Genomic DNA, 13,300 nt, shown 5'->3' with positions numbered 1-13,300 from the left:
CCCAGGGGATTACTAAAGTTTGAGAATCATTGTCCTAAGCATTATTCTCTACCTTTTCTTTCTTACTTTTAAGTACCTAACCTAAACACAATGCAAATCTAAAACCTGAAAATCTTTGTGATTTTGAATACCTAAGACAAACCATTGATTCCACTTTCCAAAAAATAGTTATATGGAAGGAAGCTACTTTTAAAGTAAGTTTTTTTAAAAGTTGAGAGAAATGTTATGATTTTATTTGTAGATTACTTTTCTAATAAATGATTACCTCATTTAGCAGCTTTATTTCTGGTAAATCTCATCTTTTGAATATCTTCAGTTTTTTTTAGGATTTTATTTTTAAATTTGTTCTCGTTTTTGTAATATAACATATGTGTGATGTGTAAACATAATAAAATGTCTCTTTCATTGAATATAAATTTGCAAAACATTTTGAAATGAATTGACCAGTATTAGTTTCATTCCTACACTTTTGCCAAGATACCTGAAAAATCAAACTAATTTTTTTTCTAGTTCATTTTAAAAATACATTCATTGTTATATATTCTAGGCATTTACACTGTTTGCTACACATTTCCTGGAACTATGTCATATAGAGGTCCTGTATCCTAATGTAGAAAACATGCATTTTGAAGTTCAGCATGTGAAGAACACTTCAAGGAATAAAGAAGCAATCTTGTATACCTACAAACTTTGTAAGGGACTCACAGAAGAAAAAAATTATGGTATTGCATATGGAAATTATATCTATGTAATATCTATTGAAACACTACATATTCTCATAATTCTTTTCCCCTTTACTTGGCTCTTAATCTAAGCAACTTTTCCTGTCATTCTTTTGACTGTTTATGCTCTAAGACTGTATTTTCTTTCTTTTTTTTTTTTATTTTTTTTAAAGATTTTATTTACTTGACAGACAAAGATCACAAGTAGGCAGAGAGGCAGGCAGAGAGAGAGGAGGAAGCAGGTCCCCTGCTGAGCAGAGAGCCCGATGTGGGGCTCGATTCCAGGACCCTGGGATCATGACCTGAGCCGAAGGCAGAGGCTTTAACCCACTGAGCCACCCAGGCGCCCCTAAGACTGTATTTTCTATGTCAAGCTCACATTTTATGTATATTAAGTTTATATTTAAATTTATATTAATCAGTACTTATGTAGAATTACAACACATTAAAGTCCCAGAAGTATTAGTTTCTATTCTGAGGAAAATGTAATTTAGGTTATATTTGCAAGTTATAAATGAATTGAAAATTGTATATTTCTTATACACTTTTTCAGTAACATCTGTTTTCTTCAGATGTAAGGAACTTGATCATCTAAAGTCTTAAAAGGGAATGTATTACCAAACCATATGATGCTTGTAAACTGGGTTAGATATTTTCTACCTAAATCATTATATGACGTGTAAAATCTCATGGATTCAGAAATTTTTAAATTGATCCATAAATATAAATTTCCTAAAATAATTTTAGCTATGAATGTGACCCTCTGTGGGGCGAGAAGCATCTTTGTTTTGCTATTTGGAATGAGAAATCAACTGCATAACTTAATTTGTATCAGATACTCTATTTTTATAAGCTTTAATTTCATCTATTACATGGGGATAATTTTCCATATATGTAGGGCTTATGAAGATTAAATGAATTATCAAACATCTGTTTAATATAGTACCTAGCAATTAGCAACTTCTCAGTAAATGTGCTAGCGTTTTCTATTGCCTCTAAAGTAGTACATACAATAAACTGTTAACACACAGTAGAAAGCCTATGTGGCATTTATACAACAAAATTAGGCCCAGGGAACATGAGAATACTAGGTAGTACTTTGAATTGCATGAAGAATAGTCATCTATAGTTATATCTTGTGAGAAATCCCTCTCTCAATGATCTGCTAGACAGATGAATATTCAGCTCTAGGGTTATCTCTGTGACTAGGGTTATCTCTCCTCCCTTGCAAAGCTCATATTCTTTGACCTTCTATTAACCAACTGCATTTGTAGTTGGAATTTCATTGTTATTATTCAGTTTTCTAGTTACCTCTTTTCTTTTCCCTATCATGTTTTCCTGTCTCAGATATATGTTGAGAGGTAATTGATATTCTAATTTGTCATACATCTTGGACAACTAATTAAATCTTATGATTGGTAAATTGTCATCCAGAACTTTGGAAAACTTAATTTTGAGAATAGCTAAGTTCTTCATAAATGCCTATAGGATGGAAGTTTAAATCTGTGAAGAAAAGATTATTACTGCTTAAAATAAACATAATACCTGCCATAACAAGCCCATTGTCTATAATTTTAGGATTAAAAGCTGCAGAGGTGTCATCACTCCCATCATCAATTGTCTTGGATGCCAAAGAAATCACAACTCAAATTATGAGACAAATTTTGGTAAGAAACTTTTTAACAATAAGAATTGGTTTTCCAATTCAGGAAAATACTTTTAGTGTACATTATTATAATGGTGTTGTACCTAAGTATATAATAATATTAATGATTAAAACATTTAAAATAAAACCTAATTTAAAAAAAAAAAAGATTTTATTTATTTATTTGACAGAGATAGAGAGCATAAGTAGGCAGAGAGCAGCAGGCAGGGAGAGACAGAGAAGCAGGGTCTCCACTGAGCAGGAATCCCGATGTGGGGCTCAATCCCGGGACTTTGGAATCATGACCTGAGTCAAAGACAGCCACTTAACTGACTGAGCCACTCAAGCCCCTAAAAACCTAGTTCTAAATAAGGCAAATCTTTTTTTTACTTCTCACAATTTTTTTGGTTTGGTCTATTTCAACCTTTCCCAACAAATCAACCAGTAAATTAGTAGACAAAAGTTAAACAGTTCAGTTCCTATAATACTTACTGCTACACTAACTTTATGATGAAAAAATAAGTCTATATAAAGTAAGCATTAAAAATAAAAATCACTCTGATGAATCACAGACCTGTACCCCTGAAACAAATAATACATCATATGTTAATTAAAAATAAAAGAAAAAAATAAAAATCACAGGTTGCCTGGGTGGCTCAGTCAGTTAAGTATCTGACTCTTGATTTTGGCTCAGGTCATGATCTCAGGGTTGTGAGATTAAGCCCCAAGTTGGGCTCTGCACTGGCTGTAGAGCCTGCTAAAGATTCTCTCTCTCCCTCTCTCCCAACCCCCACTCATACTTGTTCTCTCTAAAAAATAAATAAAAATAAAAAATAAAAATTACTATGCACCACACTTTAGCATCTTTTTTTTTAATACTTTATTTATTTATTTGACAGACAGAGATCACAAGCAGGCAGAGAGGCAGGCGGAGGGAGAGGGAGAAGCAGGCTCCCAGCTGAGCGGAGAGCCCGACGTGGGGCTTGATCCCAGGACCCTGGGATCATGACCTCAGCCGAAGGCAGAGGCTTTAACCCACTAAGCCACCCAGGCACCCCACTTTAGCATCTTTTAAAATAGTATTTAAGACTCTTATCCATTATCATATATAAGCCTCCTGACTCTTCATGAAGCAGTTAGGTCTGTCTAGTATAAGATTAATAAGCTGTTACTTATACTCATGTTTTTGCAACTGAGGTTCACAGAGGTTAAGTGTTTTGCTATTGAACTCAAATCTATTGACTCAAAATTTGGAAATATTTTTTTTAATATGTTTGCTTTATGTTTTAAGAATACAGTGTGTTCAGTAAACTAAGCTATGTTCATTATGAAATTTTCTTCAGTAGTAACAGTTTCCTTTGTCTTTCTCTCTTAACCTGCTTTTAATTTTTATTGTATCCCGTTAGTCTCTTGAGCTTCTAGACTATCTTCATGACTTTACTTACCTAATCCTCCATTTGAATCTCTTCAACAATTTTGGCAACGTTGGCTTCTGAAGAATCTCTCATTACCTAGTTCCTTAGTCTTCATCTTGCAAGATTCCAATTATGTCAAACCTTCTTGAGTTGCCTTCTAGGCTTTGGCTTTCCTGATAATGATTCTCAAAATATATTCTAGACAAACTAATCTTATCTACAGCAAATTGATATATTCTACCTTTAGTCAAATATTTTATTGGATAGTTTTTTCCTCTTTTATTGTTCTGTATAGTTTCTTTAACTCTCAAAACATTTCTGCTCTTCCCTAACTTTACCCTCAATGTCCTCCCTCTACAGAAAATTCACTTCCTATATTTTTTGAGAGATTTGAAGTTATCTTGATGAATCCTTGAACTTCTTGAAAACTCTATTTTGGAATACCTGTTTTTCACCCAGTTCTCTTCTTTTCTATCTCAGAGAAAAAGATTATCTTTCAATTTATTCAAGGCTAACTTTTCTACCTTCTTTCCATATCCAATAAGATATAACTTCATCAGATTCCTTTCTTCTCTCTCTCTCTCTTTTTAAAGATTTTATTTTTAAATAATTTCTATACCCAACATGGGGCTCAAACTCACAATCCTGAGAGCAATAGTCACATGTTCTCCTGACTGAGCCAGTGAGGTGCCCCATTTTTTTAAAAAGATTTTTTAAAAGTAATTTCTATACCAAACATGGGGCTTGAGCTTACGATCCTGAGATCAAGAGCCATATGTTCTACCAACTGAGCCAGCCAGGTAACCCTTGTTCCCCTTCTTCTCTTTGCATCCTTAGTGTTTGTTCACTGGCTTTTCCTTTTCCTATGAATATGCTTAGGTTTTTCCTAAGAAATCCTTCTTTATTACCTTACTTCTCAAAAGATATTTCTCTCTTCTTTTTTTACTGCCAACTTCTTAAGAGATTATAATAATGATTTACTTCTTCCGTTTTCCACTTGCAAACTAGATCTTGTCATCATGCCACTGAAACTTTCTTTGTGAAATACCAACTAATGATTAACTCTTAAGGCCTCTTTTTTTTTTTTTTTCTCTTTTCATCTTCCCTGGTCTCTGTGATATTTGATACTACCCTTCTTTCCCTTTTCATAATTCTTTTCTGTCTTGGCTACTGTGAAATGGTCCTCTCCTGGATGTCTTCATTTTCCTACCTCCAATTACCCCTTTTTTTCTTTTTTCACCAGTGCTTTTTTTTGTTCAAATTTTATTTAAATTCTAGTTAATTATACAGCGCAATATTGGTTTCAGGAGTAGAATTCAGTGATTCACCACTTACTTACAATATCCAGTGCTCATCACAACAAACACCCTCCTAATACCCATCACCTATCTAGCCCACCCTCCCTACCTCCTTCTATCAACTGTCAGTTTTTACTCTATTGTGACTAGTCCCTTATGGTTTGTTTCCTTCTCTCTTTTTTTCCCCTCCCTCCTATATATTCATCTGCTTTCTTTCTTAAATTCCACAAATGAGTGAAATCATATTATATTTGTCTTTCTCTGACTGATTTATTTTGCTTTAGCATAATATACTCTAGCTCCATACATCCATCTGTCTTGCAAATGGCAAGATTTCATTTTTGGCTGAGTAATATTCCATTGTATATATATACCACCTCATCTTTATCTGTTCATCTTTCGATAGACATCTGGGCTCTTTCCATAGTTGGCTATTATTGATAATGCACATAGCCCTTCAAATCTGTATTTTTGTATCCTTTGGGTAAATACCTACTAGTGTAATTCCTGGGTCATCGGGTAGTTCTATTTTTAACTTTATGAGGAATCTCCATACCGTTTTCTAGAGTGACTGCACCAGTTTGCGTTCCCACCAACAGTGCAAGAGGGTTCCCCTTTCTCTTCATCCTCACTAACATCTGTTGTTTCCTGTGTTGTTAATTTTAGCCATATATGGATTTTAGCCAAATATATGGATTCATATATTTTTCTTTGTATTTCTTCTTGAAATCTCAGTTTATGTTTTCATTCTTTAATAGGACCAAAATTAAATTCATAATATGAAAAAATCTCATTTTTTTGCTCCTAAATTTCTTAGCGACCCATTATAATCATCTTTGAATCCTTCTTAATCACCTCTCATTAACACTATGCAGTACATTCTCTTTTTCAATCCATCATATATACATATACCAGATTATCTCTTAAGCATGACTTTTATCATGTTTTCCTGTTCAGAAACTTTTGGTTGTTTCTTACGAAATTAAAGTGAAACTCCTTAGCCAGGGACCATCCTAAATTTTTGAGGATTTCCTGTGGCTTAGGGATTTACATTTTTAACCAGTCTTCAGATGATTCTTAAACACACTAAAGTTTGTTAACTACTGCTTTATGATCTCCCTTTGTTTACTACCCCAACCTTAGATAACATTTCTCAATTTAACTAAAACCTACATTTCTGCCACATTGAATTACTTGTCATTTCATCATTTTGACCTGTGTACCAGGATTTCTAATGTGTCTGCTCTTGCTCTTTCCTCCATCCAGAATGCCCTTACTTCTCTGTTCTTCTGTCCATCAAGAGTCATTCCAGGGGCGCCTGGGTGGCTCAGTGGGTTAAGCCGCTGCCTTCGGCTCAGGTCATGATCTCAGGGTCCTGGGATCGAGTCCCATGTCGGGCTCTCTGCTCAGCGGGGAGCCTGCTTCCCTCTCTCTATCTCTCTGCCTGCCTCTCTGCCTACTTGTGATCGCTCTCTGTCAGATAAATAAATAAAAAAATCTAAAAAAAAAAAAAAAAAGAGTCATTCCAAATATTCTATCCTACTTAAGCTTTTCTTGACCTGAGCTGGGAATGAGTTCTCCTTCCTCTAAACTTTGAATCTCTCTCCTGAGACTTATCATAATTACCTAAATCAGCTGCTTATGAATATGTCTCTTTCACTATAATAATATGTCTCTTTCTTTGAGCCTCTTGAGTTCCAGTGGCATGTCGGATAGACATTTTTGTATCCCCAGTAGGCATAAACACAAGGTTGGGGGCCTGGAATATAGATGATAGATACTCAGTAAATGTGTATTATTTAGATAATAAACTGATTGTTGATCATTCAATGTATCAAATAGATGGGTGAATATATGATAATATGATAATTTTACTTCATGGAGTTGGATTCATTTTACTTACAGGGAGAGAAGAAAAATATCTTGAATTGCTTTCTATTGAGAAAGAGTTGGAGGGATTTTATTTCCCTTAGTAAACGGAAACTCACTAACTTTACATTAACAGTTAAGACTGAAAATGGTAATTCTTCTTTTTTTTTTTTTTTTTTTTAAAGATTTTATTTATTTATTTGAGAGAGAGGGAGATCACAGGTAGGCAGAGAGGCAGGCAGAGAGAGAGGGGGAAGCAGGCTCCCTGCTGAGCAGAGAGCCCGAAGCGGGGCTTGATCCCAGGACTCTGGGATCATGACCTGAGCTGAAGGCAGAGGCTTTAACCCACTGAGCCACCCAGGTGCCCCCTGAAAATGGTAATTCTTCTATCTAGCTCAGAAAACGAGGTGGATGAAGAATTTTCCAGCTGTATTCCCATCCCTTTGAATAGTAATTCAAAGACTGACTGAGTAAAGACCTTCTAAAATATTAGAAAATTCCCCTTTTAAACATTATTTCTTGGGCATCCTAACTATAGATTGTTAAGAATTGGCATAATTTCAAGTAGCTATTTATAGCACTTATTTTCAAAATGTAATCTACTCCTCGGGCAATATATTGTCTTAGACTCTAGCAGTTTCTATACATTAAATCTCTCCGAGGGACAAGCAATTTACTGTTGACCCATTCTGTCTACCAGTTTTATCTATTGGGGAATTAAAGTAGGAGATAGCAGAGTAGTACTCTTGGGTGACATTTAAAATGAATACTGAATAGCAATGAGCAATTATGTTGAGTGAGAAATTTGACCTATTTAGCAGATCTTTTTTCATTGAAAAGCGATTTTCAAGAATATAGGAATCCATGATAAAGTAAATACTCATGAAAAATTTTATTCTTTCAAAACAATATTTCTTTATTTTTGCTGGTATGTTCTTTGCTAGTTGAATGGAATTGATGTATCCAAAGGAATTAGTTACCTTTGAGTTCTGTATTTCTATGAAAGGAAAGAGAAAATTGCCAAAATTTTAAAACAAAGTCATACTAATCATATTTTAATTTTTATCTATATTTTTTCAATAACAGCAAAACCAAAGGAGTACCCCTGAGATGGAAAGACAGAGAGCTGTGTACCATCTAGCTACTAGGCTTGTTCAAACTGCTCGAAACTCTCAGTTGGATCCAGACAGTTTACGAATGTATTTAAGTAATCTCAAAAAGAAGTATGAAACAGATTTTTCCAGGGCTGAACAAGTTTCAGGAAAGACTGAAGAATAGTAACAATTTATATCATGTACAAATCAAATAGTATATGTTAATGTAGGGAAACTAGGATTCATTTTTCCTAAGAGCAAAAGAAAATATTTGCTTAATTTTATATCTTAATGGAAAATTATATTACATTATACTAACCTCAGAATTATCATCTATCTATTGTATATAAAAAATATTTGTCATAACTTAAAATATGAAAACCATTGAAAGGACTTTGTTATGTTAGAAAAATGTCAGTATAACATTACAGTTTTTCTCATTTATGAAAATTCATGTTATTAAGTCTTAAGTGTATTTATACCAAGTTATGGTTTAAAATCTTATTGTAAATGCCTTAGTTTTTGGAAAAGAAAAAACCACCTTTTTCTTTTTTCCCAGTCTGGAAATTTATGTGAGTTATTTTGCACTCTCTTTTGAAGCAATAAGACCCTATGGCTCAATAATTGCTTAATTAGTACCCCCAAATTCCAACACTGGATACTTATGAAGTTTATTAAAATGATATTGGAAGTTTTAAAGTATTTTTTTTTACATTGAGTATAGTTCTAAAGGGTGAAAATAAACAAATAGATATTTTGTAATGCAGAGAATGTTTTTGGAAGGGGGAGTTGTCATCACTCACCCTTTCAGTTTTCCAAATATAAGGCATTCCATTTTCTACTCACCAACCCCTTTTCCAAGTTTCAGTTTTGGCATCTTTATTAGGTGAGTAACCAAAGCAGCAAAAAGGTAATATTGATTCATTTGCCTCAGGGAGCATTTTATAGAACTGTTTTTCCATAGGCATGTGGCTTACACCATCATTTCAGAGCTTACCTGAAGGTCATTCTTGTTTCATAAATGGACCAAAAAAAAAAAAAAAAAAAAGGGAAGACAATCGGTTGGTCAGTAACTATAAAGAGCAGGGCTATTGTCTTCTCAAATACCTTATTTCTACAATTCCATCTCATTAGATGACTTATATATATAATCTTAGCACAAAGGCCCAAAATGGGGAAGTTATTCTTTTCTTGGACAATTAAGTATCTGGAACTCAGGGCATACATTCAATAAGCTGCGGAATTCATACTAATTTGGCCAAAAAAATATATTCACAGACTGGTTAGGGCCCTATTTTTTTTGTTAATGTATTTGTATTTTGTAAAATCTAATATTTTTTACTTTATTAAATTCTAAGTAATAGTGAGATATATTGAAAAAGTATAATTCAAATGACATACGTTTTGAAATGTGAATGTAAATTGGTGTTCATATTTTAATTTGATACATGTTAAACATCCCATTAGACTACTTATATTCCCTATTGTCATGTTTTAGAGAGTACCACAATATCTGAATTTGACCATTAACCATGTTTTAATTCACAGTCTTTAAAATGAATTATATTGTATGTAGTCATTCCTAAAAGCAGCTTGATAACTTAGGTTTGCCCCAAATTTCTAAAAGGGACTGAGGATGAAAAGGGCGTGGCAGATTGGGAAGAAAAGGGAAGAAGCAATAAAAGGCAGAAGGGGAGTATGCAGTGGGAGAAAAACAGGCAAGCAGAGATAAGAGCAAAGTATTAAATATGCAGAATATCATTTCCTTAAATATATTAATTTCACTTTAGGTTTAACCCTAATATTAGATTCTACCAGACTTTTAAGAAATTTTTCATGATTTAGAACTTTTGGTGCAGAAACTGTAGCCAACTGATTAATCCCTTTTGTTTTAGTTTAGAATACTGAAATAAAAATAGGTTTATATCTTCTTAAAATTAAATTTTTTTCTTCAGTTGTTTTGTGTGTAGCCCAAACACAAAAAAGCAAATTAAATGAAGATATAATTATTATGTTATGGCACTATAGAATAGAAATGAGTACTAGGGAGATAATTCATTCTTTAATTTTAAGGTCTACTTGGTCTCCTCTTCAGTACCTTTTTGCTTTGCCTTTCTTTAAAATTATAGATCATTATCTCATAATCCAGCCTTTTAAGAGAAATATTCATTATGCTGTAAAAAACTCCTTTAATTTCCACCTCAAAGCCATTCTTTTAATCTGTTCCATCTTTCTCTTCACATAAAGTTGTCTTTTTCAAGTCTAGGGTTAAGGTATGTGGGAGTAGAAGAAAAAGGCAGCTTATACTCATGCTTAGGAAATAGTGCATTTGTTTGTTTTAAAATTTGCATATAATACAATTAACTCTTTTTTTGATGTAAAATTTTATGAATTTAGCACATTTATGGATTCAGGGAACCAGTATGACAATCAGTTTGTTCACCTAACAGTTCCTTCACCTTCACATCATTCCCTTAGTACTGTCCCTTTGTTGTCAAATCCATCCCTGACCCCTAACTTTAACCCAGCAATCACTGGAAATTAAGCATTCCATCCCTATAGTTTTGTTTTTTCCATAATGTTCAACAAATGGAATCATATAGCATGGGATCTTTTGATACTGGCTTCTTTTACTCAGCATAATACTTTGTAGAATTTGTCCATGTTGTTGTGTCCTTTTATTGCTGACTATTTCGTTGTTTGTATGTGCCATAGTTTACCCATACACTCTTTGAAAGACAATTGGGGTTCCATTTTTGGTGATTAAGAATGGAGCTGCGGGCGCCTGGGTGGCTCAGTGGGTTAAAACCTCTGCCTTCGGCTCGGGTCATGATCCCGGGATCCTGGGATCGAGTCCCTCATCGGGCTCTCTGCTCAGCAGGGTGCCTGCTTCCTCCTCTCTCTCTGCCTGCCTCTCTGCCTACTTGTGATCTCTGTCTGTCAAATAAATAAATAATAAAAATCTCAAAAAAAAAAAAAAAGAATGGAGCTGCTATAAACATTCTCGTATAGATTTTTGCATATTAAGTTTTAATTTACCCACGTTAAATAGGAGTAGAATGGCTTTGTCATCTTGTAAGTGTGTGTTTAACTTCATAAGAATTTGCCAAACTGTTTTCTAAAGTGGTTCTTAAATTTTGCATTCCCATCAGCCATGGCTGAGAATGTTCCACATGTTCTCTAACACTTGGTGTTATCAGTTTTTTTTTTTTAAATTTTAGCCATTCCAATATGTATATAGTGAGTAATGCATTTTTAAATTTTAAAGCTGTTCTGCTAATTCTTTAGCAAACAAAAACTATTTTGACTTTTTAAAAAATATTTCATTTAATTATTTGACAGAGACATAGCAAGAGAGGGAACACAAGCAGGGGGAGTGGGAGAGGGAGAACAGTCTTCCCACAGAGCAGGGAGCCCAGTGTGGGGCTCAATTCCAGGACCCTGGGATTGTGACATGAGCCAAAGGCAGACATTTAATGACTGAGCCACCCAGGCACCCACCTATTCTGACCTTTTTAAGCAAATTATATCACTGTCTTATATGCTAGTGTTAAAAAATATTCAAATGTCAATAAATTGTGTGTAGTATGGACTTCCTACATGCTTATTTATGAGCTTAAAATGTGCTCAATTATAATTAAATATACTTTAGTTAAATGTATGAATTCAATTCTATAACGCATTTCTACCTCACAGGAATGAAAATGGAAGGAAAAGAAAAGCAAATGATCTAGTTATATTGCTGCTTTGCTATTTCCATTCTATTATTTAGAAATTTAAATCACACAGTTGTTTATCTTACTATAGGACCAGAATGAAAACCCATTTCGTATAAATTGTCAAAATTTTGAATAGTCCCCAGATTGCAAGTAGAGAGTGAAAATGGCTACTAAGTGCCATAATCTACCAAAATTGATCCTAGAACAGACAGTGATGAGGTGAGAAACAGATTTTATTGTCAAGAACTGTGAAGGTGTAACTATGTATGGTGATGAATATTAACTAGACTTATTGTGGTGATCATTTTGCAATACATGCAAATATTGAATAACTATGTTGGATATCTGAAACTAAAATAATGTTGTATGTCAGTTATACCTCAACTAAGAGAAAAAAAAAAAAAAACTGTGAAGGGTCTGGGATTTTTACCTTACTTGCAAACTAGCAGTTTAGCTTACCACAGTTTCATGTGTGCTATCAGAAGGCAAAAGATTCTTGGGTCAGAAACAAAAGACTTTCTTGCTAATGGCACATCATGCATTGTGAGTTTCATGTTTGTGTTGATTTCAGATATCCCCATCCTCTAAGATATGGAGTGGTCCAGTTAGATATGTACAGAGTGGATTTACACTATAGCTGAGGAACGCAAAGCTAGGGGACCCTTTTATTATATTGAGCTTCTAGCAAACCTGCTTGACTTTTCTTTCAGAGGAAGACATAAGCTTTATTATATTAGACCCTGAAGAAATTTGCCACTGCTCAGAGGGAGACACTATCTCTGTCTTGCAAGGCTGTTCATTATACAAACATCCTTAAAAAGGTAGTCAAATATAAGACAGTGCCTCTACTCAAAAGACAGACAGAAAAGTGAGACACCTGTGGAAAATTGTCTTCCAGTTCTCTTCTGTGTATTGTAGCAGCTTGACCACCTTGTTATGTAGAGAAGTCTAGTACCCTACAACTCGAAAAGAGCTGAAAGATTGCAGTAGAATAAATTTTATTTTTTAAGATAATAAATTTCTTTGCAACTAAACATACAGATTTAATTAATATTTTCATTTTGATGTTATGTTGGATCAAAACTATTCTTTGCTTTCTTTGTATCAAAATCCATATAGTTTAGGCATAGGTGAAATGGGTAAAGGCAGTATACAGGTACAAATTTCCAGTTATAAAATAAATAAGTTCTGGGGATGTAATGCACAGCATGGTAACTATAGTTAATAATACAGTGTTGCATATTTGAAAGTGGCTGAAATTAGATTTTAAGTGTTCTCATCACAAGAAAAATATTTTAACTATGTATGTTGATGGATGTTAACTAGACTTATTATGCTGATCATCTTGCAATATATACATATATTGAATCATGTTATGCACTGGAAAGTAATATATGTCAATTATATCTCAACTTAAAAAGCACTACTGATCTAGTATTTAGAAGTATCACACACCAAAACACTAAAGCTCCATATTGTTTTGGGGGGCTAATTATTTCCAAATATTATCCATTTCTGTCCTTTTACTACTGACCCCT

General features: G+C 33.8%; 1 protein-coding gene across 1 annotated transcript in view; it reads left to right on the top strand.

The window, feature by feature from the left end:
* MSH4 (mutS homolog 4) overlaps window positions 1–8,227 on the top strand; it is a gene marked incomplete at both ends in the record, with an annotated part of 98,651 nt that extends 90,424 nt beyond the window's left edge. The window contains 3 exons of the mRNA XM_080801809.1: window positions 548–722; window positions 2,301–2,389; window positions 8,036–8,227. Coding sequence (XP_080657935.1) covers window positions 548–722; window positions 2,301–2,389; window positions 8,036–8,227 — 456 coding nt within the window. The remainder of the gene's footprint in view (window positions 1–547; window positions 723–2,300; window positions 2,390–8,035) is intronic.
* Window positions 8,228–13,300: the final 5,073 nt, after the last annotated feature.

This window comes from Martes martes, assembly GCF_963455335.1.
Source record: "Martes martes genome assembly, chromosome: 4".
Classification (NCBI taxonomy): Eukaryota; Metazoa; Chordata; class Mammalia; order Carnivora; family Mustelidae; genus Martes; species Martes martes.
Note: the sequence above shows the minus strand (reverse complement) of the source record. Positions and strands in the feature narration are given on the sequence as shown.